The sequence below is a fragment of the Diabrotica virgifera genome, chromosome 2 (genome assembly GCF_917563875.1).
Source record: "Diabrotica virgifera virgifera chromosome 2, PGI_DIABVI_V3a".
Classification (NCBI taxonomy): Eukaryota; Metazoa; Arthropoda; class Insecta; order Coleoptera; family Chrysomelidae; genus Diabrotica; species Diabrotica virgifera.
The window spans coordinates 187,789,657-187,816,078 of record NC_065444.1 but is presented as its reverse complement, the minus strand read 5'-3'; the positions used below and the strand labels follow the sequence as shown (position 1 = coordinate 187,816,078).

At 31.0% G+C, this 26,422-nt stretch overlaps 1 protein-coding gene across 1 annotated transcript; it reads right to left on the bottom strand.

Moving 5' to 3' along the window:
* Nucleotides 1-278: 278 nt before the first annotated feature.
* On the bottom strand, nucleotides 279-26,309 carry LOC114326784 (uncharacterized). Its single transcript, XM_028275217.2, has 2 exons — nucleotides 26,169-26,309; nucleotides 279-15,679 (listed from the first exon to the last, which is right to left on the bottom strand). The coding sequence occupies exon 2, from the start codon at nucleotides 15,677-15,679 to the stop codon at nucleotides 14,534-14,536; it is 1,146 nt and encodes a 381-aa protein (XP_028131018.1). The 5' UTR covers nucleotides 26,169-26,309; the 3' UTR covers nucleotides 279-14,533.
* Nucleotides 26,310-26,422: the final 113 nt, after the last annotated feature.

The following is a 26,422-nucleotide window of genomic DNA, read 5'->3' as shown; positions in this document are numbered from 1 at the left end:
ACGCCTATTTAGAAATTTACGTTTTTAAATTTAAACACACAAAGTAAAATCATATACCCTATAACAGATTTTTACATAATATCAGACGACAAGATGGGGCCCCAGGTCGATTGGGCCCCCCCGCAAGTTTCACGCTGCGGGGCCTCTGTTCCGCCCCTGGATTCAAAGTATTTAATTTCTCGAATCAACCTTCTAGAAAGTTACCTACTACGCTACAGTAATATTATATTATGTATTACGAAAATTGAGGAAAATAGGAGTAAATAAAAACTCCAATAGAGAAATAAGTTCGTTTATTTCAAATAAATTTTGAACCATTTTTAAAATATTACAGCAAAAAGTAAAACTTATTACCTAAAGATAAGTTATTATTCCCTAAGCATTTCAAATGTACCTATATTATAGTCCACTTCCTCACGACTTTTGCTCCATGTTTTAAAGAACCGCTTTAATTGACATGAAATTTGACATACACATAGCTAATATGTGAAAGAAATAAAGTGATATTGTGCCGATGTATGCTTTTCCCATGGGGATAAGTTTCACCCCTTCTCAGGAGTTGCTGCTTCATTTTTTTGGTTATTTCACATTGAAATATTCGATTTGGAATTTGACGATAATATACATATTTTTGTTTAGCTACAACTCTCCTTGTACTAGGTCTAGAGACCTTAGTCATACACCATTTTTTTCACTTTTTTATCATCTATATTTTTGCTGAGAATGCTTTTTTCGATAAAATATTTACTTTATGAGTTATATGCGAAAAACCGTCCAAAAACGTGTTTTTTTTTTGGTTGAAAAATGAACATATTCACTCGCAAATAACTCGAAGAGTATTAACTTATTGAAAAAACGCTATAAAATAAAAGTTGCTTAGAATTAGTCAGTTTATCCATTTCCGGACTTATTTTGAACGTATATTTTTTCACCCCCGAGAAGAGGTGAAACTCACCCCAAGGGCACAATATCACTTTTTTTCTGTGACATGTTAGCTAAGATTTACAGGTTTTGCAATATTTTACCGTTAGTAAACGGGCTACTAGGTATGGGACCTTTTTTATGTCACAAAATTAAAATGATATAAAGAAAATATAAATAAATATAAACAAATGAATATAAATAAATCTGAACATAAACATTCTAGAATTCCATATAAATATATTTTTGTTAGGGGAACTAAAGATATGTCAGACCCGCTATTTTGTTAAAGTAGTTTGTTGCTTCTGCTACTGCTAAAGGAAAATATCAGTAAAATAGCTGGTACTTTAATAGCATTTGCTTTTTTAGCATTATTCAACGATTTCATGACAATATAAGAAAATCAATCATATTTGTTTGTGTCTCAAACCGCATTTTCGTTGGTATTTAATGTGAACATATAAATAGTAGGTAGCAACACGTAGGGCAAGATTTAATAAATAACTGTGCTCGATACCTGACTTGTATTTCATTTGTCCATTATATATTTTTCCACATTTTCTGAATTTTATTTTGGTATCGTACGGGTATTTTACTAGAAAATTTGGAAAAAACCGAATACCAATACCAGTGCGCATCCAAATCACAAATACAAAGTGAATTTGGTCGTACTGTAATCGGTTTTGACAGTACTTTCACAACATCAACGGATAAAATGACAATTGTAATTCTAGGTTAGTAGGTACCTATTTTTCAATGACGTACCTAAATATAAATGTTTTATGTCGTTGGTATATTCGGACATTGTATAGTAAAATTTTATTTTATATTTATTTATTTTTTCAGTAAAATATTTTAAATATTAATATTCCGGCAAATATTGATATGTATAATAATATTGATGCTGTTCTGAAGCTATTTCCTTGGGGCATTTTTTATGATTAACTATTTATATGGGAAATAAGCCACAATTAAATTGAAAAAATAATTTTATTAACGTTTCGACGCCCAAATCGGGTATCGTTGTCAAAATACAAAATACTACCTACTAAATTAAACAAAAATGTTGCAAAGTAAAAAAATTCTTCTAATAATTTATTTAATCTGACTCATTTATATTGGCAATTCAGACGTATATTATACATTTTAAAGTAGAAGACTTTAAAATAATATCGCCAATATTTATGAGTTGCGTTCCTGAGACGACTTTACTAAAAGATAGTTCATTCGATTACATGAAATCAATCCCAACTCAAGAATATCCGTCACAAAAAAAATCATAGCATGTGATCTGTCTTTAAAAAGACAACCAAATGCAACGATGACAGTAAAATTCTCGCGTTAGAAATTCCATAGTAAATCACGAGGGAAAACCAGGAAAAAACCTCGTGATACTATTCCGACATCGTAAGTATTTGGTCTTACATTTAATTTACTTTCAAAAACTAATACCAAATTCTGACCTTAATAGGTTTAAATTGAAGCTATTAATGCAAGAAGGTGTTAACTTACATATTTGTAAATTTGATCTTATCAAATGCAAATAGGTGTTAACATCCATTTCTATTAAGTAGTAAAGCCTTTTGTTAAAAGATGGCATTAATAGCCCTAAAAATGTATATAAAAAAGGAGTTAATATCCCATTATCAAAGAACCTGAAGTGCATAAAGGTGATAACTCTCGACGTATCTGCAAGAAGGTGTCAACAGAGCAGTTAACACCTTTTTGCAGAATATGCAGAAGAAAATCTGCCTATTTTTGCGCGGTAAATCAAGCATTAATTGTTTATCAGGTGTTATTACATGCCGTTGTGTTTGTTTTCGGTGCAATTATTTTGTTGTGAGAGATGAGAAATGAAAAAAAAAAGAACAACAAGGCTGCTGGAAAATCATAAATAAACTATAAAGGTCAGGTGCAGTCAGCTAAAAAGTCAAGTGTAGGTAAGCTGTTGTGTAAAGAAAAATGTCGACTAAAATGTGATTCACGTTTTACGGATGAAGATAGAAGCTTACTATTTATTATTCTACAAAATGACGACAAAAATCTGTACTTGTTTAGTTTGATGAAACCTATTGGAGTAAAGAGGCCCACTTTACATGCTGTTTGCACAAATTCTTACGAATATTTTTTTAAATAGATGAAGAATCTTGGAAGGTTTGTAAAGACGCAGTTTTATCTATGCTTAATATTGGTCTAAAAAATTTGATTTAATTCGAAATCAAATAACAGCTGATAAATTAACTGCAAAAAAGGACGAAAGAGGTCGTCATCACAATCGGCCAAAAGCAATACGAGCAAAAACCAAAATGATTGTTCATGAACATATTAAGTCTTTCTCAGCAGAAATGTCCCACTATGCTCGTAATAAGAACCCTTCTCGGCTGTATTTATCACCCACCTTATCAGTAAATAAGATGTTCGAGTTATACGAAGCGTACTGTGTCAGGAGGAAACTGGAGAATGTTGTGTCAGAAGAAATGTACAGGAGAATATTTGTTAAAGATTTTAACTTGGGATTTGGTACTCCCCGATCGGATACTCGTAAAGTCTGCGACTCTGGTAAAGCAACAGATGGACATTCTGAGAAATTTAAGGAAGCCTTTGAAGAACAAAAAAAAAAGATATGAAGTTGGCTAAAACTGATGTTATACCTATACATTACTTTTGACATGCAAAAAACTTTTCCATTACCTAAAATCTCCACTAGACTGCTTTTTATTTAAGGTAGGTATGGCTCTATAACTTAGGAGTGTACGTTATTAACAAAAACCAGCCAAACGGCAAGGGGTATTTTCATCTTTGGACAGAAGACAAGGGAGGTCGTGGACCTGAGGAAGTTGGAAGTTGCATGCTAGCATTCTTAACCACTCTGAAACCACAGCAAAAACATCTTGTAGTCTGGAGTGACTCAGCAGGTGGTCAAAACAAAAACTGGTTTATTATATGTGTTTGGCATTACTTGATAAAACAAGGTGTTTTTGATACAATAGAACATAAAAAATTCCCTGAAGTGGGCTATATATTTATGGATTCCGACCGGGATTTTGTTTGCTTTCGAAAAAGTAAGAAAGCATCAGAATATTTACACAGTGGATGAGTATGTAAACACCATGGTACAGTGCAGGAGAAAAACTCCTTTTCATATTATTAGAATGGAATATAAGTTTGTGGATGTAAAACAATTCCTAATAAATTGAAACTAATAAATAAAAAAAAGCTGACAATGGTGAAAAAATATCATTTAAAGAATGTAAAGTGGATAAAAATTACGGAATTTGGTAAAACAAAGTACAGATATTCTCTAAATGATGATGACAATTGGAAAGAAGTTTCCATTTTAAAAAGTAAAGGAACTGCAACGCGCCAGTCAACTTCAAGTAGAGGTGAAATCTTGTGGCCAGTGAATAAAAGTAGGCCAATAGCATCTAAAAAATATGAAAATATTCAACAGCAAATGCCATACATTCCAGAAAACTTCCGGACTTTTTACCATGGCCTCAGAAAAGAAGACGATAATTAAATCCTTTTTTTATTAACTATAAGTTACACAAATTTTCTAGTTTTTTTAACAATAAACTTTTTTGAACTCCTTTTTATGTGTTATTTGATTCTCAAATGTAAAAATATGTTTGTACAAAAAGGTGTTAACTTACATTTTTTTCGTAATTTTTATAAAAACTCTCTTAGTCTTATTGATTTATAGGACTATATGTATCCTCAAAAAATTGTGGTTTCATTTACTTAACACTTGTTTTTGTAAAATGCAAATTGAATTATTAGCAAAAAAGTTCTAGTCAATAAACTTTGAACTTAATTATCTCACATTATGTAATTTGCTGGTTAACACCTTCTTGCATTAATAGCTTCAATTATAAATAATATTAATAATACATAGATATACAATAAGTAATACCAAAACATAAAATATGTACGAACTCGAAATGTTATTGACTTACAATCGTGGTATATTCTTTCTATTGACTTCCTCTTTCAGTATGGGTAACCACATTCTACTGCATTCTACCGAGGGATTTGCGACACAATTGGTTTCATTTAGCATAATTAGAGCCGCTTCTTTGATTTTTCTCTTTTTACTATCTAATTCTTTCAGGACTATACTTGAATCTCTCCACTGAACTCTATATTCATTATCCCATGCGTGTTGACATATTTGAGATCTATCAAATTCTCTATTTTTAATATAAGACTGATGTTCACTTATTCTAACGTTTAATGGTCAAATGCAATTCTTTGTTCCTTCTTGTTCATTGTTAGGTTTAGTTTTAGATAGAATAGATCTCAATATATTTGTTGTTTTGAATGTTGTTGAAATGTTGAATTTATTTCCCATTGTTTTAAGTTTCTCGGATAGTCCTTTCATATATGATCTTGATATTTTCCTCGTATGATTTCTTGTGAATGTTGTAGGATCCCGTTTTAAGTTGTTCTGTTCCATTCGATCCATTCTTGACAATTCCTGATTTATAAACGATAAAGGATAATCATTTTTTAATAACACAGATGTTAACAATTGTTTTTCTTCTAAAAATGAATTTTCGTTAGAACAAGTAATTTTGGCTCTATCATATAATGATTTAATGATTCCCTTTTTAACGTTGATGTTGTGATTTGATTTGTAATTGAGATATTTGTTGGTGTGTGTTGGTTTTCTATACACTGAGTCTCATATCCAGTATCCTTCTTTGAGACTAAAACATCGAGAAAAGGCAAAAGGTTATTGTATTCCTTTTCCATTGTAAATTTTATTGCCCCTTTTGATGGTTTATAATATTCAGGAATGTATGCAACAATTCTGATCTATGAGGCTATATTGAAAACCTTAGACCATAAAAACTGATAGACCCGCCGTAATGCTATTCTCTCGTCTCGAAGAGTGAAGCCAACATAAAACGATTCACACAGCTGTGCGTGACGTCAGTTTACGGCAGAAACGTTAGAGATTAGAAGTGTTTATAATAAGGCGTTGTAAACTTTTTAAAGTGTTCCAATTTAAAAAATTCCAGTACATTAATTTTTTAATTTTGGTGTTATCTTGCAGAGCATTTAATTGTACGCAGCGACAAAAAAAAGGGGGAAACACCTAAAATCCAGTTTACAGCAACATAATAAAAAAGCGATTTTTCAAAAAATTGAAGAATTTATAAAGTATCTTAATTCACTCAAATATTCCAACAATGGTGAACCACTGCATCTAAGCCAAAGAAAAACGGGTTTTATTGGTATGATCATTAATTTAAAGTCACTAATGCGAATTTGGAAAAATTACGAAGAGGATAATATGGATGGAGGCCTGAAGTATATTTCGGCCTATAAACTTTCTCAGGATCACTTAGAAGTTTTCTTTAGTTCTATTATAGGAGTCATGGAGGTTACAACAACAACCCAACGGCAAAACAATTTAAAAATGCCTATAAAAGACTCTTAATGCACCCAAGTGTTACAGGATCTACCCAGGCTAATTGTATAGAAAAGGCACCTTCCACAATTTTAGCAATGAGCACAACAAATACTGTGAAAATGAAAACTGTTGATCATCAACTCATTGACAACTTTATAACTGATGAAAATAATAGGGAAATAATAACTAGTAACCATGATTATACTGTAAATAATTTAAGCTTTTCAAAAACAGCCACCTTATGTTTGTGATGTTGTTGACTATATCGCTGGGTTTGTAGTTAAGAAGTTAAGAAAACATTAGATTGTGACATAGTATGTTTGTGTGCAATTGAATGTGATAATTTACAATGTACATTCATAAGACACAAAAATTATAGCATATCAAATTTTTTTTTAATTCAACCTTCTAAAGGCGTCATTCATATTTGCAAAATTGCTGAAAGCGAAATTAGAATTATATAGGTATAATTCAAAAAAATTGAACGATGCTAAATGAATGACAAAATTGATCTTAAACGTGCATGGTTCTGTGTTTAACGAATACAAAGAACATATGTTTGATCATGATTTTGAAACAAACCACTTCTTTAATCGAATAAAGAAAATTTGTTTGCATTATTGCTACATCAGATTGTACCACGAAGGTGAAAAACTAAATAATGTAATAAGAGTTAGAAGTAAGTTAACAAAAGCTATTTTGTTTTGTGGTCATAATTAATAGTTCCTACATATTTTTTCACCTAACCTGAAACTTACACCCAAAACAAAATTACTCTCCTTTAAATTTATTTTTGATTATCAAACAAGAAGAGATATACCAACGATATACTTTCGAATAAAACATTTATTTTTACAAAATTACTTTAAGTCAAAAATATTTATTAATTACTTTGCTAAATGATTTTTCTTCCATATTTTTTACAAAATATTGAAGTTATACTAAAATTAATCTAAAATTGGGTAATTTTATTAGTGCTTTGCTAAGAATCCAAACGAGTTCTTGCCGTATTGTGACGTCACTTTCGCGGAAGGTGTTTGCTTCAACGGTTGGGTACAAGGCGTGTCTATCAGTTTTTATGGTCTAAGTTGAAAACACATCATCTACATATCTCCACCATACTGTGAGTTTTAAATTTTATTTAGAAATGATATTAGTTTCGAGATCCTCCATAAATATATTAGCCAATAATGGAGATAAAGAAGAGCCCATTGCTAGACCAAATTTTTTTATAGAATTCATTATTTAGTTGAAAATAGGTATTATTAGTACATAATGTCAATAACTCCATTATAGCTGATACACTTAGTCTTGTCTTAGTTGTCAATGTATTATCATTCTCTAATTTCGTTTTGATTACGTTTAAAGTTTTATCTAATGGCACATTTGTAAATAAACTGTTTATGTCAAAACTTACTAAAATATTATTTGGATTAAATTCAATAGTTATAGATGATAATTTGTTTAAAAAATGTTTTGTATTTTTTATAAATGTGTCATCATTATTAGCAAATGGTTTTATAATGTTTAATAAAAATTTTGATAGTTCACTACAAGGAGTATTAATGGTACTACAAATGAGTCTAAGTGGTATGTTAGCTTTATGAATTTTCGGCACTCCCTAAAAATGTGGTGTCTTACTGTAGTGAGGTGTCATTAATTTTCTTTGATAGTATGTTAGATCATTTTTAAATTTGAATAAAGTTCTACATATTTTGTTTTCCAGTGTCTTCGTTGGATCCTTCATTAATTTGGTATAAGGTCCATTTGTAATTAGATCTGTAATTTTGGCCTCATATTGTATTTTATTCATTATTACAGTTGCATTGCCTTTATCAGCTGGTAGGATTGTTATGGGAGTCATCATTTCTTAAAGTTTTTAAAGCTTTCATTTCCTCTTTGCTGATGTTCTGTTTAATTTGACTAGACTTTTCCAGTTCAAGTTTACATAGTACCCTATATTGTTCTTTTTCATGAGTTGGTAGACACTGGGATATTTTCTCCACTGAGCTAATTATGTCTAATTTTGGAATAGATGGATGAGTAACAGCATAGTTTAAACCTTTTGACAATACCCAATTTTCCGTTGCATTTAAATCTCTTCTTCTTCTTCTTCTTCTTCAGTTTATTGGCCTTCACCTACTTGGGTATTTGGCCAGCTCATCGTCTCGGAACAAGGGAAAAATCCCTTATTCACTTACAATTTGGAGTTAGTACATTATACAATTTGCTTCTTCTTCTTCATCTTCTTCTTCTTCTTCATTAGTTAACTAGCAATTTTGGTTGGTGTGGGACAAACATGACAAGATAAAAAAAATTCACGCTAGGGGCAACCTCTCTTTCCTTGTCTAAGGGGGCAACTGTCTATCAATAAACAATCTTCTTTTTCTTCTTTGATTTAGTAGAAATTTTGAGTTGGCATGGGACAAATACAACAACTTAACTTTTTTTTTAACATTAAACTTTTTTTCTCTCGGGGGCAACTGCCGACTACTACACAATCTTATTCTTCTACTTATTTTTTAGTTTACTGGCAATTTTGAGTTGGCACGTGACAAATTCAACAAAGACACAAACTTTTGCTCTCAGGGGCAACTGCCGACCATTACACAATCTTATTCTTCTACCTTTTTTGAGTTTACTGGCAATTTTGAGTTGGCATGGGACAAATATAACAACTTTTTCTCTCAGGGGTAACTGCGCCGACCATTACACAATCTTATTCTTCTATGTCTTTTTTACAGGCAATTTTGAGTTGGCATGGAATAATAACAACAAAGGCATAAACTTCTCTTATACAGGGCAACACCTGACCATTACACAATCCCATGTTGTTGCCTCAGATAGGTATAGTGAAAGACCCAGGTGATTACAGAATGTTTATATAGAAACAAAAGATTATATTATTCGGTTATATGAATTATATTTTCACGTGTACTTTTGACATATTTTTCAAATTATTTATTATTATATATTCATTTATGTTATCTATTTATTTTCAATATTTTACTTTCCTCATAACTTAATTTTGTGTATATTCAAAAAATGTATTAAAAGTTTAATAAGAACCAACTGCGGTTTATAAAGAAGGGTTGTAAGGGATATGGGTGTTGGGCACCTATTTTTAGCTAATTCATTATATAAATCAAAATTTTGCACAGTATTAATAGGGCATTCAAGAATCACATGTTGTAAATCTGCTAATTGACCACATTCACAATAAGGATGTTCTACTATCCCCATTTTAAATAGGTGATTTGGAACCAAACAGTGACCTGTACGCATTCTGATAATAGTTCTTCTATCTATCTAAGGAACATTGAGATACCAAGGACTATTTTTGAAAACTGGTTGTAGCTGTTGATACCAAATACCTTTATATTTAAAAGATTCCTTCCACTCTTTTTTAAATTTATCCCAGTACATTAAAAAAAAAAGGAAAATAGTCATCTTTCTCCACCTTTATGTTTACTGGACAATCGAGACAACGACCTACATTAGCAAGTGAACCAGCTTTAATATTTCCTAATACTCCGGAATGCCCTGGGATCCATGCAATGATAATATCTAAATTAATATTTTTTGCTTCTAATATAAGCCTTTTTGTCATTCCTGAACAACCATTTACTATCTTTAAAGTTTTATTATTAATTTTCTGGATAGCACTTTGAGAATCTGTAAAAATAATAGCTTTGTTAATATTTTTTTCTATGCAAATTGATACTGCTTTATTTATTGCGATTATTTCAGCATTACAAATTTGAGTATGGCTGAATAACTTGGCGGAAAAATTATACTCTAAGGATGTAATACATTTAAATCTCTATTTGATAGACTGACAGCTGTCGCTAATGTGTCATTATTTCTATTTAGGTTATCAAAGGTATTTAGACTATTTTGTTCTAAAATAATATTAAATTTATTTAAATGTATATTTCTTTGTTTCTGATATGAATTGTCGTAAAGTATGTGTAAACTAAAAATAATTCGGTCAAAATCAGAATTTGATATTATTCCATAAAATAAATCTTCAATACTTACGATGTCTTGTTCCATAAAAAATAAATTTGACCTGTGAAATTGTAACCTTTCCCGGATCATCTTAATTAATTATATTAATCTTTAATAATTCATAAATATTGGCGATATCATTTTAAAGTCTTCTATTTTAAAATGTATAATATACGTCTGAATTGTCAATATAAATGAGTCAGATTAAATAAATTATTAAAAGAATTTTTTTATTTAGCAACATTTTTATTTAATTTACTTAGTAGTATTTTGTATTTTGACAACGATACCCGATTTGGGCGTCGAAACGTTAATAAAATTATTTTTTCAATTTAATTGTGGCTTATTTCCCATATAAATAGTTAATTATAAATATTGCTATTTACATAAATGTAAATTAATATTCTGATAACTGTCAGATTTGACTAAAATGTGATGCAATGATTCGAGACATTCTTAAAATCCTATATGACACGAAAATTAATGACGCACTGAAAGAATGGTTTGGTATGAACTTTATTGACATAATCATTATTCATGTATTTTTTTAATAGTGTTTTGAAGCTATATTCTTATGGGACCTTATACAATTTACTATTTTTTCCAGATTGGAAAAATTTATTATTGCCAAATTGGAAATCGAAACACCAGACTCAATTTCGAACTAATATTGTGGCTTATTTCCAACTACAATAATAAAAGATATTTTTGTGTACTGTCTATCTATATGACGATAAAGTCATTGTAATGTGTTGTGTGCTTAATAAATGTGTTTCATTCTAAGACGGTCCACTGTATTCTGTAATATTCGATTTTATCTTTGCCCAAACGTCATAATTCATTTTCAAACAGGTTAAATCAAAACATTAAGGGCCGGTTGTTCGAACGCTAATCAACAATGATCATTATCAAATAATTAATTACTGTCAATGTCAACTTTGTTTGGGTTGTCAAAACATAATTAATTACAATTCTGAGACTATAATCAATTAATATAACAATAATTATTAACATAATTAATAATAAATCTCATAATTGTAATTAATTATGTTTTCAGCAACCCAAACAAAGTTGACATTGACAGGTTTGGTGACAGTAATTAAATATTTAATAATGATCATTGTTGATTAGCGTTCGAACAACCGGCCCTAAGTGAAACATTTGTCAACATGTAATATCATTGATATGTAGTCAATGTAATAATTATAAAATGGCTATTATCGGTGGACATTTCATAAAGTTATATTGTACATAAATTATTTATATTTAACACATTCCCTGCCAGCCATATTTTCATATACAGGGTGATTGATTAGTGGAGTAAAGCTCAATAGATCCGCTATAGTAATAAAAATTATTAACAATAATTGTAGCCAATTTTGAGCTTCACATTACAAAATTAGTTAGAATGTAACAGGTGGTTCGATAACAGAGTGGCAGACCAAACTTATGTTTTTTTTAAATGGAACACTCTATATTTTATTTTATAATTAAAATCCTGCTAACTTCTCCATCACAAAAATATAAAGGTTTGTTATGTTGTACAGGGTATTTACAAAGTTATAACTAATTTTGTATGAAAATCGTAACAAGTTCAATTCCCTGTATAAATAAAAATAAGCACAACAGCAATGGTGTATTAATACCATATTTTTTTATTTATTGTCAAAATTTTCAGGAATTATTGACATTACTATTTTTCTTTATATGAAATACAGGGTGAGTCTAAACGCAAGTACATTATTTTCTCAGTAATGTTAAATGGAATTTAATTTTATTTTTTATACTATTGAAAAGTAACATTACCGTACTTTAATTTTTATATAACATTTCCTATGTCCAAATTTATTAGTTTTCGAGATATTTTCATTTTTCAGAGCAAATTATTTTAGGTGTCTAAATTTATCTAAATTTTAAGTAAGCAATGACTGAATTGACAATTGACGATTACTGATTATCAATCCGGTAATCAATGTAACAATGTAGCAAATAAAGAAATAAAAATAATTTATTAGTAATACATTTCACCAAAAGAACACAACCACAATATGCAACATCTTTGAAACAATTAAAAACTACTTTTTTATGTAAATGTAACAAATAAAGAAAGAAAATTAGTAATAAATTCTACAAAAAACACACAAACACAAAATACATTTTGTGAAGACAATTAAACACTACTTTTGTATGTAAATGAAACAATGTAACAAATAAAGAAAAAATAATTGATCAGTAATACATTTTGCAAAAAAAACATGTTTGAAAAAATTAGAACCTACTTTTAATAAAATATTTTTAATATTTAATTACATAAGGTGTTTAAAATTACCTCCTAACACATTTATGCACGCCTAAAAACGATAATTGAATGAGCTACTTACTCTACGAAGCATTTGTAAATTAACACATCGAAATACACTTTGTATACTATTTTTCATCTCACCCGTTGTTGGAGGTATTTTATAAACTTCATTATTAACGTAACCCCAAAAAAATCAGTCCAGTTTTTTAAATTCTGGTGATTTGGGTGGCCACGCTACTGGTCCATTGAAAAATGAAAATATCTAGAAAACTAATAAATTTAGACATAGGGAATGTTATCAAAAATTAAAGTACGGTAATGGTACTTTTCAATAGTGATATAAAATACAGGGTGTTCCATTTAAAATTACTGAGAAAATAATGTACTTGCGTTTTGACTCACCGTGTATTTGATATAAAGAAAATTAGCAATATCAATCATTCTTGAAAATTTTGACAATATTATGTAAAAAAATATGGCATTAATAAACCGTTGCTGTTTTGTTTATTTTTATTTATACAGGGAGTTGACCTTGTTACGATTTTCATATAAAATTGGTTATAACTTTGTAAATACCCCATATAACATAACAAACCTTTATATTTTTGTGATGAAGAAGTTAACAGGATTTCGAATATAAAATAAAATATAAGGTGTTCCACTTAAAAAAACATAAGTTTGGTCTGCCACTGTGTTATCGAACACCCTGTAACATTCTAACTAATTTTGTAATATGAAGCTCAAAGGTGGCTAAAATGTGTTAAAGCTAAATTTTGTTATTAACTTTTATTGTTATCTATTACTATTGCGGATCTACTGAGCTTTACCCCACTAATCAATCACCCTGTAAGTGCCTCAAAAAGCCACCATATAAATAGTTTTTTGTATATAGAAACTTGTCACTTGGTTATGTCGTCAAAATTAATGTATAAGTATTTAAGAATCTATTCTTCATATATATCTTCTAGGCCACATTGTTCTCTTAGTGTCCATTTAAAAGTACCATTAAAAAATAAATAAATCAAAAAGTGTTGGTCCCACGAGACCAACGTGGCAGGGTAGATGTTAACTGTATAATGTATAATACGTAATATATTTAACACAATATATGTAATACAATATAACTGTATAAAATAAACACAATATAAGCTATAAATTCCAATAAAAACAACAAATGCGCTAATGCCATTGTCACTGCAAATGATAAACGTAAAAATTCATAGTAAGCAAGGTATCAAACACATGCCATATTTTTTATCCTTGTTTAACTTATTGTCGTTTCTATGGACAAGCAGTTTAATTTTGCAATACTAGTTTCTATGAGTAAAAACGAGACCTAGTATAAAAAGTAATTTCTGAATAATTTCATGTATGGGCAAAGATAGAATGGAAGAACTATACATGGAACAGGTATCTGCATATAGTAGGTACTCAAAACGACCAGAATAAAAGGTCAGAATTCCTAGCTAGAGCTAGTGAGATGCTACTCACCATCCCAATAGCAGCTAACAATAAGCAATAGACAGAGAAATAAAAAGCAATAGTTGATAACTGATTATTGCTAATGCATTTATATTTATGTTCCCTACTATAGTGACTCATATATGAGCCACATCGATTTTTCCCATAGACCAACGTCTCACTCGTGAGCTGTGGATTGTACTGCACATAATGGCAATTTAAAAAGCTGTGGTCTGTGAGGACGAAACTTATGTCCCGCTTGGTACCGAACAGATTAACAAAAAAAAAGAATACTTAATAATGAATTTAAATGAAAAGTGGAATAACTGGACTTTCTTTCAATTTGCTCACTTTGGTAGAGATTTTTAAGGAATTTTAACTGTATTACTTACCAATAACAATTATTGTTAAAACTACACCTAGTCTATTATGTCTACAATTGGTAATTCCCATTTATATTTTTCTTGTAAATGTTGATAAAGGTCTGGAGACATCTTTTGCATTGTTGTTAAGAAGTCTATATCTTCTTGTGACAATTCATTTTCATCGGTTAAGTGCAACCTATTTAGCAAATACAATGAAGGAGGAAGCCTTTCTTTTAGAAGGTTTAACACTGCGTCAATGTCTGGCTTAGGAGGTGCATTCGTTTTGTGTCTCAGCATCTTTTTAATGCAAGCAATATCCCTACTATGTTGTTGAATTTTTCTCAAATAAGTTTTAGCTAAGTTTGACTTTTCTGGAAAAGATTTGCTAATAGCAGGGTTCTTTATACCAAACATCCTTACAGGTGGTTTTTCCGGTTCATTTAATGATGGTACATGAGTAGATTCATCAAACGCCAAGGGGTCCTGCATCGATTCTTCAATATTGTTGTATTGTGGTAGCCTCAACCCTGAATTCAAAGTATTGCAAAAGGAAGAACTTGGCAATAGTTCATCCTTAACTATAACTTTATTATCGAGAGAATCATCAAGAGCACTGTTGTTAAGAATGGTTTGATTGAGAAAGCTGGGTGTAGTTTGCTTAACTATATTGGATAATGTTCTATTATTGTTTAGTGTTTTATTACTTGCAGAAGATCTAGTACCTACATGTTTAATTTCCTGCTTTAATTGTACTACAGGTGTGGAAGGAACTATCGTACCATTTTTGTACACATATGTTTCTATATTAGGAGATTTATGATATATTGAGTCAGTGTCCAAAATAAAAAGTGACCCATCTGAACTAGCTGGTAATAGAGCAACATCATGCATACCTGTGGAAATGTATATTCCAGATTGTGTTACTTCCTCCTCACAACCTATATCTAGAGTAGGTACAGCACCTTGTAGCAAACGCTTTTTTTGATGATTTGGGAACCATTTGTCTTCAAAATGATTCTCACATATTACTTTATTTTTCAGTTGGTCCTCTTCCAAGTCAAAAAAATGTGGTTTATTTGCATTTTCAATCCATATTCTACATCTTTCAGGATGTTTAACTGGATAGTGAAAGAAATGTACATTTTCAGTGGTTTTAGTAGAACTTTGACAGTTTTTATAGGTGCATCTGCAGCCTCCCATCTGAAAAATAAAATATATTACTAATTATAGAATTCTATTATACATAATATGTTAAGTATCTTTAAAAAATTATGTTTCATAGATTTAAACATAACTAACTTTTTGAACAGCTGAAGACATAGAAGAGTTTGCAATTGTAGTAGCCAACCTCCATTGAGGAGAGGGCACTGTGAGAAGAAGGATAAATTTAATGTTAGTATATACCTAGTTATTCCTGGAATACAAGTGAGGTTTTGGACCAAGATATGGTTATTATTTTATACAAAATATTCACCAAAATCAAAATTAAATGCTATTTGTTACTGCTATTGAGGAAAAAAATATTGCACAGTGGCATTCATAGATATTGGGACCGTGCAAGTTAAGAAAAGCGACACCTCATGCTGATAGCTCAGCAACATTTTTCGCACTTTTAATTATATTGGCCAATCATATTGGTCCTGGTTACTGGACAATTGTTAAGGCCATAGCTCAAAAAATTATAAGAAGAAAAAGTAATATTAACGTTATGTTATTAAAAGGTAAACAATTGTATGTAGTAATTAAATTTAATTATAAAAATGCACTACTTACTACAAGCCAAATACAATTGATTAAATTTACTTTTATATACAGTCGAAAAAATGAAAGAATACCCATGAACGACCATATCAAGCACACATTTTGGATTTGCTGCCTTTTTCTATAAATAACAAACGAGAGAGATAGATTATTAAGTGTTGTCTACTAACCAAAAACGTTATCCAAGACATACGCAGTTACATATTTATAATTGACAGAGTGAGACAGCGATACAACTGTTCAACGTAGTTATATTAATTTAGTAGAAAATTTAAACTGACACTTGACTATTTCTGTACTTCTAATGTCATTCTTAGAAAAACATTCAACATGAGTAGAGATAAAGATTGTATAAACTACTATTCGAGTAATCGTGCTGGTCAACTATAATCTGACAGATTCGATTTCTGTCACTTTGCCAGTGAAACTGGGTTAGGTTCGGTAGAGTTTATAAATTTTAATAATCAGTCGTATTTACTTGAATAAACTCAGTTCTTTTAAGAGCTATTTTGATATTATATTGTATTTTTGGTTTGGTAAGTATTTATTTAATTAAAATACGTCAATAAAATTTGTAAGTAATCATCTGTCAATATGGTTAACTTTTGTCTATGAGTTCACCAAACCTGTACATATTATTACTCTGACTTTTCAATCATAGTGTATGAAATTACAGATTAGTATATTTTTACGAATGTACATTCATTTGCAGATAATGTCTGGAAAATGATCTGGATACCTAATGATCTGAATTCATTAAGTTTACTTTCCTTTTAAATAACTTAATGCAGCTGACAAACGACATTTTTAAATTCCTGTTACTATTTACGTCCACTGGCAACTTTAACATGGAGAAATTCATAATATGTACTATATTTGCTTACTCATTATGTTTGTATTATTAATCTATATCAAATAATTAATTACTGTCGTAATAGTAACATAGTTATCACCAATAAATACTTATATATTATCAGAAAAAGAATAACATCACAAACATTTTTTGACACTTTCTTACGTAGCGAAAAATCGTACGGTGGGGTAGTAGTCACATTCGTTTATTTTCAGTACTAACTTGGTTTAGACTTTGTTTTGACTAGAAATTTTTGATTTGACTCGTATGCATATCATCGATGAGCATGGGTATTCTTTCATTTTTCCGACTGTAATAATTGCATATCATATCAACATATAATTTTTCTTCTTCATTGACAGTATATTTGAAATATACGTCAAGTTGACAATTTCAAGTGACAATGAATTATTTAAGAAAGTTGCAAGATTTCTCCGCTATTCGCGCACAATCGTTTCTCGTATCCACCACTAACTACTTGCACATGGCGAATACAACAGGCATTTGATAGAGTATGGGATACTGGACTCTTATACAAACTCAAAACCATTCTTCCAATCCCCTACTACCTAATTATGAAATACTACATTGAATATTGTTACTTACAAGGAAAATAGAACATAACTTCCACATTTTTTCTCCTTAAATCAGGCGTACCACAGGGTAGTGTCCTGGGTCCTCTCCTTTACCTATTATTTACCCCATATATCCCAACCACTGAACTCAAATCTCAACATTCGCTGATGTCACCATCATAATCACTGTCAATGAGAACCTCATTATCATGTCTGTAAAGAGGGAACGTGGCTTAACAAGTGGAAGGTGAAAGTAAATGAAACGAAGTCAACCCAAGTTACTTTTATAAACTGAAGGGATGTATGTCAACAATAACATTAAATGATACACAATTAACAGTCAGTAAACAAGTTAAATATTTGGGACTAGCCCTTGATAAAAGATTAACATGGAAGCCGCACATTCAAGCCACGAAATCCCAGATCAACATCAAAATACAACAAATGAGCTGGTTTATGGGTCGAAAATTAAAACTCACTATTGAAAATAAAGTGCTGCTGTATAAATCTATGACAAAACTAATTTGGACCTATGAGGTCTAACTCTGGGTCTGCTCAAAGCCATCAAATATAGGTTTTCCACTGTATCTTTGCACATCATCATCATTTATATTATTGGAGATAAACCAAAAAAATGTGAGCCAAACATACATCTGTTATAAGAATTATAAAATGGCCGTAAGAATTACAGTGGACGTTTTTATACTTCTCTTTTGTCATTTATTGGCATACAGGTTGTCCAATAAGGGAGTGTTTAAGTATTACGTAATGCAGTTTGGGGGGAGGGGTCTTGTAAAACGTTACGGCGCGTTACATGGGGGAGGGGGGTTCGAACAGCGCGTTACGTAACATTCTTTTTTAATTTAAATAAAAAAACTACATAATTTCTTTTATGTTTTACATAGACCCCTGAATTGTATTATGTTGCACCCTCACGCTCCGCTCATGTTCCGACAACAGGACAATGGTATTCAAGTGAAAAATCTTAAAATTTTTGAAGCACTGTAACATGTGTTTGCAATAATTAGCTGGACCATTCTCCACAACAAAAGATGAAAAGATACATATGGGATTAAGAGGTTGCAGAGGGAACTACATGCTCATAAATCATGTATGTTTTCTTAAGTCCATAACATACAATATCGTTTTTAGCAGTAGGTATTCATTAATGTTTTAAATACGCAAATTTTCAAATTATTTAAAAATGTCTTTAAATAAAAAGCATTAAATACAAAACCCACTACACTGATACTTAGTTTAGAAAATTGATAGATATTTTAAAAAATAATACCCTTATTTAAAGTGTGATTCCTGAATTATTTATTTAAAAGTTGTATGTGATTAACATCTTGACGAAAATTATACATAATTTCAAAATTTCACCTTGCATTATTCATAATAGACCCTACATAATAGACATTTTTGAGATGAGGTTGTTAAGCAGCTTCTAAAAACAAAAATATACAGGGTGTTTAATTAAAATTAAAGATAATGGACTACGCTAGGCTTGCATGAATCACCATGTACATTTAAATTTATGTTTAAAAAGCACACATTTTTATATATATGAAAATTTACGGGTCTCAGCGTTTTTTAAAATTACTTATTTAAAACAAGGACAGAAATAATTTTATTCCATAAGTGCCTTCTTATAGGTACCGGGTGTCCACTTATATTTTCCCTCATTTTAACTGCCTATAACTTCTACACGGCATAAGATAGAAATATGCGGTTTTCGATGAAATGTTTTATTTTAGTAAAAGTTTTGTCTGAATGGACTGAATTTTTTATATCGCTTTCAAATGCGAAAAGAAAAATGGCGGATTTTTGAAAAAAACGTTGTTGACTTTTTTTAATGGAACACCCAGTATATTTTTTTTGTAAATTGAAAGAGAGGTCATTCACCGATCCAGCGATATAAAGTTTTTTAAAATCGGTTGTCAAATCACTGAGTAATTAATTTTTAAAATGAGAGGTGCAACGTGGATATCACATACCTAAATAACATAACTAAGCAAATTGATATTATGTTATGTGATTTCCACACTGCATCTCTCATTTTAAAAATTAATTGCTCAGTCATTTGACCACCGATTTTAAAAAAAATTATATCGTTGGATAGGGAAATGACCGTTTTTTCAAGTTTTTAGGTAAATGACCATTTTTTATGTCGCTTTTAAATAAAAAATGGCGGATTTTTGGAAAAAAAACGTTGTTGACTTTTTTTATTGAAACACCCAGTATATTTTTTGTAGCTTGAAAAAACGGTCATTTACCTAGATAGATAGATAGATAAATTTATTGATCTTTTTGTATCATTTACATGACATAAGACAAGTCACAAACATGGTATACCTATAGTACAATAAGTAGGTTATTAAAAAATACTACGCTAAAATTATCTTATTAAAAACATTAATGGTAACAAACATTTAGTAGAGAACAAGATTACGAGACTGATAAAATATTGTTAAAAGTATAAAAATATCGGAATCAGTTGCTAGAAATTTCCATTCAACTGATCTGAAAAGTTTCCCCTTGGTTGAGGTTGAGGATGTTCCAGGAACCGTTGACCTTCCCTGAAGTTGAATCGACTAAAATATATGTTTTTCGGCCAGAAATTTTTTTCGTAAACTTTTTCTTGTAGAGAGGGATCGGCTCCTATCATGAAGGCTTGGTTATTGGATCGGACAAAGTATGTTGGAAGTTTCTTTACATAAGTATTTTGTTTGCCTGATTGTTTCGTAATATAGGCCTTTATATTGTCGTCTGTTACAGTATCAGGGACTCGTGACAAGAAAAGCCAGATTTTCTTCTCAGTTTTATCTATACCCTGGAAATTTTCATCCCCATCTCCACTGCCTATATTATGGTTACGGGTTTTCCTAGTTTTCCTTTTTACTAAGGTAAAATCTTCTGCTTCCGACGGGTGATGATTAGCTTCATTTATTTTTGATGTTGAAGGTTTCATTCCTGCCAGATTGTCATTGGTTAAGTTGATTACTTCATTTAATTTTTGTTCACTTTGTACTCTCATGATTTCAGCTGCTACCTGGTTAACCTTTATTATTGGATCACCCTGTAAATTGGGAGTTCCCATATGTGTTTATGATGACAAATTGCCTTGATGTTTATTTTTGTTGATTTGGTTTTTTGTTACAGATAAGGTTTTTGTATCACTTACCTTATCTATTGGAAGCAAGTTTTTTGGTTGGTTGCTATTTTGATATGGTCTTGGTAGATTCTTATTAAATGATGAAATTTTATTTTCTAATGACGTTATTTTCTCCTTGAGTAAAAGGATTACCTGGCATTTATCAGATATTATAGTGTCTTTGCCTGTTATTATTTGTTTCCAGAGTTTGATTTCTTCTCTAAGGTAGGAGTCTTCATTTATGTCAATCTCAGCAACTTGTTGAGATGGTTCATGTTTACAGTCTTTTTTTTTAGTTCACTAGCTTGTTTTAAACATGCTGGGTGGAATATTTCACTGCACTTTATGCACGTCACTTTACTTTTAACTTTTTTGGAGCAATGTTTACATGTAGGTATTATTTACATTTTCATTGGGAGCAGGTGAAGTGTCAACTGCTTCACCCGCCATCTTGGTCAACCCCTATCCAGCGATATTAAATTTTTTAAAATTGGTTGTCAAATGACTGAGCAAATAATTTTTAAAATGAAAGATGCAATGTGGAACTCACATAACATAATATCATTTTGCTTAGTTATGTTATTTTTAGGTATGTAATATCCACATTGCACCGCTTATTTTAAAAATTAATTACTCAGTGATTTGACAACCGATTTTGAAAAACTTTATATCGGTGGATAGGTGAATGACCTTTCTTTCAGTTTACAATAAAATATACTGGGTGTTCCATTAAAAAAAAGTCAACAACGTTTTTTTCAAAAATCCGCCATTTTTCTTTTCGTATTTGAAAGCGATATAAAAAATTCAATCCATTCAGACAAAACTTTTACTAAAATAAAACATTTCATCGAAAACCGCATATTTCTATCTTAAGCCGTTTAGAAGTTATAGGCAGTTAAAATGGGGGAAAATATAAGTGGACACCCGGTATATATACAGGGTGTTTCAGAAAAAGGTAACACGATCTCTAGGATAGGTGAAAAATTAAAAAATAATTGGGGTTTGTTTACTAAATCATTTTTGTAACGGCATGCGTTTTCACGATAGAGGGCGTTGAAGAACAAAAAGTTTTACACATTTTTTTGACTATTTTTCCGAAACTACTGGTAACATCATATATTATTCCTTACACAAAAATTTTTACTAAGCAAAATAATAATAATATAATATCGTATGGCATTTTTGCCGGGGAGATCCTTTCGGATAGTTCCAGCGCCAATTACATCTTTAACCCTGTTTCAAGTAACTAGTGTCGATGTACACTAGCCCAGGGGGACCGACGGCTTAACGTACTCTTCGAGGCACGGTGAGACAGCAAAATAAAATGTTGAAATAATAAATATGTTATTTTATTTTAAGCTTTTATTAAAAAAGATAAAATAGAAGAATGCAGGAGAAGAAAAATAAAGAATGAAGCCAAAAATGTATGTAAGGATGGGGCCAAGTAGGGAAAATGTAAATGTAAAATTAATAATAAAAGATTATTATTGTAAGTTTTAAACATATTTCATGTCATGGGACATGAAATTACAATTGGCAGGGATAACCAGACACATGAACTGAATAGAAGAATCGTTCTTGGGTGGACAGCATTTGGAAAACTGAGAGACACTTTAAAAGTGAGTTGCCCACATGCCTAAAGAGAAAGGTATTTGAGCAGTGCGTCCTCCCAGTCTTGACGTACGGATCAAAAACACTTACCTTAACTAAAGCCTCGGCTACCAAACTAAGAGTAACGCAGAGAAGAATGGAGCAGTCAATGTTAGGAATAACTCTGCAAGACAAAATCAAAAACGAAGAAATCAAGAGAACAAAGGTGACTGACGTCATTGAAAGGCTAGCCAGGTTAAAGTGGAGATGGGCAGGACACATTGCCATAATGGCAGATGGGCGATGGACAAAAAGGTTATTGGAATGGAGGTCAAGAGAAGACAAGAGAAACGTCGGTCGACCGCCTACAAGATGGACTGACAACTTAAGAAAGCTAAATAAAAACTGGATGAGAGCGGCGCAGGATAGACGTGGTTGGAAACGAGGGGAGGAGGCCTATGTTCAGCAGTGGACATTTAAGGCATGCGATTAAAATAACAACAAACTTCTTTTACCGAGTTTCCGGTACTTTTCGCAACCTCGTTTTCCATTTAGGTTTAAATGGCCACTTGGGTGTTACGTAACGTTTAGGTAGGGGGAGGAGGGTACAGAAAAACGTTACGGTGCGTTACATGGAAGGAAGGGGGTCAAAAATCTTCAAAAATTGCGTTACGTAATACTTAAAACGCTCCCTAACATCTACTGTAAATAAATATTTAAACTGTAGTAATCAGAAACTAAAGTGATTTTATTGAAAATAAGCAAATATATCCTGCAAATATATTAAAAATATATCATCAGATCATGTTCCTGTTGTTGGTAAATTTAGGTTTAGATTTAAAAAGATTACAAAAAAGAATATTATGCAGCAACAAAAAATTTGATATGAGGAAACTAAAATGTAAGGAAACTAGTGATGTTAGAAGAGAATATTCCCAAGAGAATATTCTCGAGAACAAGAATATTCTCGGCCAAAATTTTTTATATTTTCAAAATCCGAAAGAAAAATAAAAACTAGATACGGGTCAAATTATTATAATTTCAAAAATATGTAGGTATATTGTTTTTGCCAATCCCATGAACCACTAGCAAGAGTGTTTACAGTGTCAATATTTATTGTTTTGGTGTAATATTAATCTGCAAATATTTAGAATGGTGTTCATTTAAGCAGAGAAGAACAAGTTGAAGAAGCTGAGTTTGTAGATAATTTAGCAACTTTAAAATATGGTGATGAGTCGGCTGAAATAATGGCAGATTTGGCACTTTATCTGTCTAGGAGGGATTTTTTGGAAAACCATATGTTGTAAAATCAATTCAAAAAGTAGACTTGATGGTGAAAAGGTACATGTTTCGGAACAAAATTAACTAAAATGGTAGTTGATATTAAGCATGCCTTCATCCAGTGCAGAGACTGAAAGAAGTTTCAGTACTTATGGTTTTTTTATCCACTCCTCTAAAAGAAACCGGCTCACAGCTGGTAACTTTTATTGCTCACAATTTAAAATTGTTAGACATAGAAGAATCCACGACTGAGATGGCCACTCGTGAAAAACAAATTCCCACAACTCATCAGTACATTGAAATGCAGATTGTAGATGACTAGGATGAGCTAATGATAGAAATAGATTCTGAATCCGAGGTCTCATCTTGTATCATACCACATCGATTATTTGCTGTTAAGAAGAAAATTTCATTTTTTTTTAAGAAATTTTGTGTTTTCTGTTGTTTTTGTATTTTTTTATATACAAAGAACACTGTTGTTTCGTCTCATAGTTTTGTATATAAGATCATGATTTTTTAAACCCTATTTTTCATCTTCAACAATATTCTTAAGTGCGTCATGGGGTTCATTCTCAGAAAATTCTCCATATCGAGAATATTCTCCGATTTTTCATTCTCGAGAATTTTCCAACACTAAGGGCCGGTACTTTATGTCCCGGTTAAACCTCGGTTAGCTAACCGGGGTTTAATCGGGACAGAAAAGTACCTCATAGGGCCCCTTGCATTGTAATAAAAGCAATTATAATTATTGTTATAATTATTTATGAACATAATAATAAGTATAATTGCGTTTATGTCTGTTATGCATATATTTCTGTCCCGATTAAACCCCGGTTAACTAACCGGCTGTTAACGGAGACATAAAGTACCGGGACTAAAGGAAACAAAAGAGACAGTCACACGAATTCGTTCAAATAAGCTAAGTAACATGAGGCAAACAGATAAAGAAACAAAAAGCCTTAAAAAAGTCAATTTAGAGGTTAAAAACATATATTATTTGTTATTAGCAAATAAATAAAATGTTACGTCGTCTTGTTACGTCGACTTTGCAAAGTAACAAGACACTTACTCAACACACACACTACACTTGAGTTAGTGATAAGATATACAATTACGTGGCTAAAGGTTCTAGTTCGAAACCAAGGCCAGAATCAGAGAAAAAAAATAAAACCATCCTAATCAATTGAACACTGTCAAAACAAAATTTGTCAATTGTGAGTAGATAAATCGATCACCGTTCTATGGCTGTCTTTGTTAAATGCATGGTGTAATGTATGGACAGGTGGCTTAAATTAATCGTTTCAGTTTCTGTGAGTAGGAAAGAGATATAGTATATAAAAAATAATTCGTGAATAATGTCATACTTGTGCAAAGATAGAGTGGAAGAACTAAATATATCATGATACAACAAAGAGTCCAATCAAAAATATTGAGAATGATATTAAGCGTGCCCTGGTATGTAAGCAATAAAACCATATACGAGGACCCAGCTACACCTTTGGTAGAGGAAGAAATTCAAAGAATCACAAAGAACTACCTTGATGGACTGAGAAGTCACCTAAATGATGAAGCAGGACTGCTAAACATTCCTTCAGGATTTGCAAGACAAATGAAGAAACTATAGCCAACAGATTTAATATATTAAGTCCTGTTTATAGTGAAGAGGTGAGCATCGAGGATAGTGGTTAAGAGCGCATAAATAGAGGTGCCGAAGTTGTAACTAATCGGTAAGTACTGTGTAGTATAGGTATAACCAGGTACAATACTTCCAGTGTGTTTGTTCACATACAGGTGAATCTCCAGGTAAACCGCTATGCTATCCTCTATGCTCACTGCTTTACTATAAACTTAGCCTTAGATCTAAAGTAAAAAATATAATAGGAGAGTTGGCATATGGCAGCTTCTCCCTTCTAGAAATATTTACTTATAGCTTCGATGACGCAGATTGTAAATTAAAATATGTAGTATAAAAAAAATGGTTACCAAAACGCCCGACTTGGCTTGGGATATTTGATAGCTATTCATCACTTCTACATAACCAATCATGCAAACATTTACTTAAACCAATAATTAGTCAGTTTATGTCTTTGTTAGGATAATATCAGAATAAGTTAGGTCTCTCTCGAGCCCATTTGGTACAGATATAAAAAGAAACAATAGTTTTTATATTAAAGTAACAAAAACCACATACCTAGTGTATTAAAATGACTGCAAAAAACTTACCTATGTATGTGACCTACACCCAGAAATTAATTATAGTGCATAAAAAGATATTTGTTAGAACAAGTTAAATTATCTATCTAAAGTACCTACATTCTAACTTAATATAGTATTGTTTTATCGTTTTATAATTTAGTATTTAAAACATAAATTAACTGTTGATGTTTCAAATATTGGTAACATATTAGATAGTGTGTTGCTGATATTTGCTGCTAAGGTTATAAGTAAGTAGGTAATATATTTATACAGAATTACCTTAATATTCTCGAAATTATCTTCAGCTTTTAAGAAAGAGAATATGGAAAATTAAAGAAATAAATATTATTCTTTTAGCTCACTTTTTTGTTTATGATATGATGCCATTTTATGTCAAGTTAAAATGTCATTGTCAATGTAATATGACATCTTCCATGTAACCTGGTTCTGTCATCACAGGACATACAAATGCAAGTTTCGCGCGCCAGTGGCGTCATTTTGGAATCAATACCAGGGACACAGAACAGAAAACA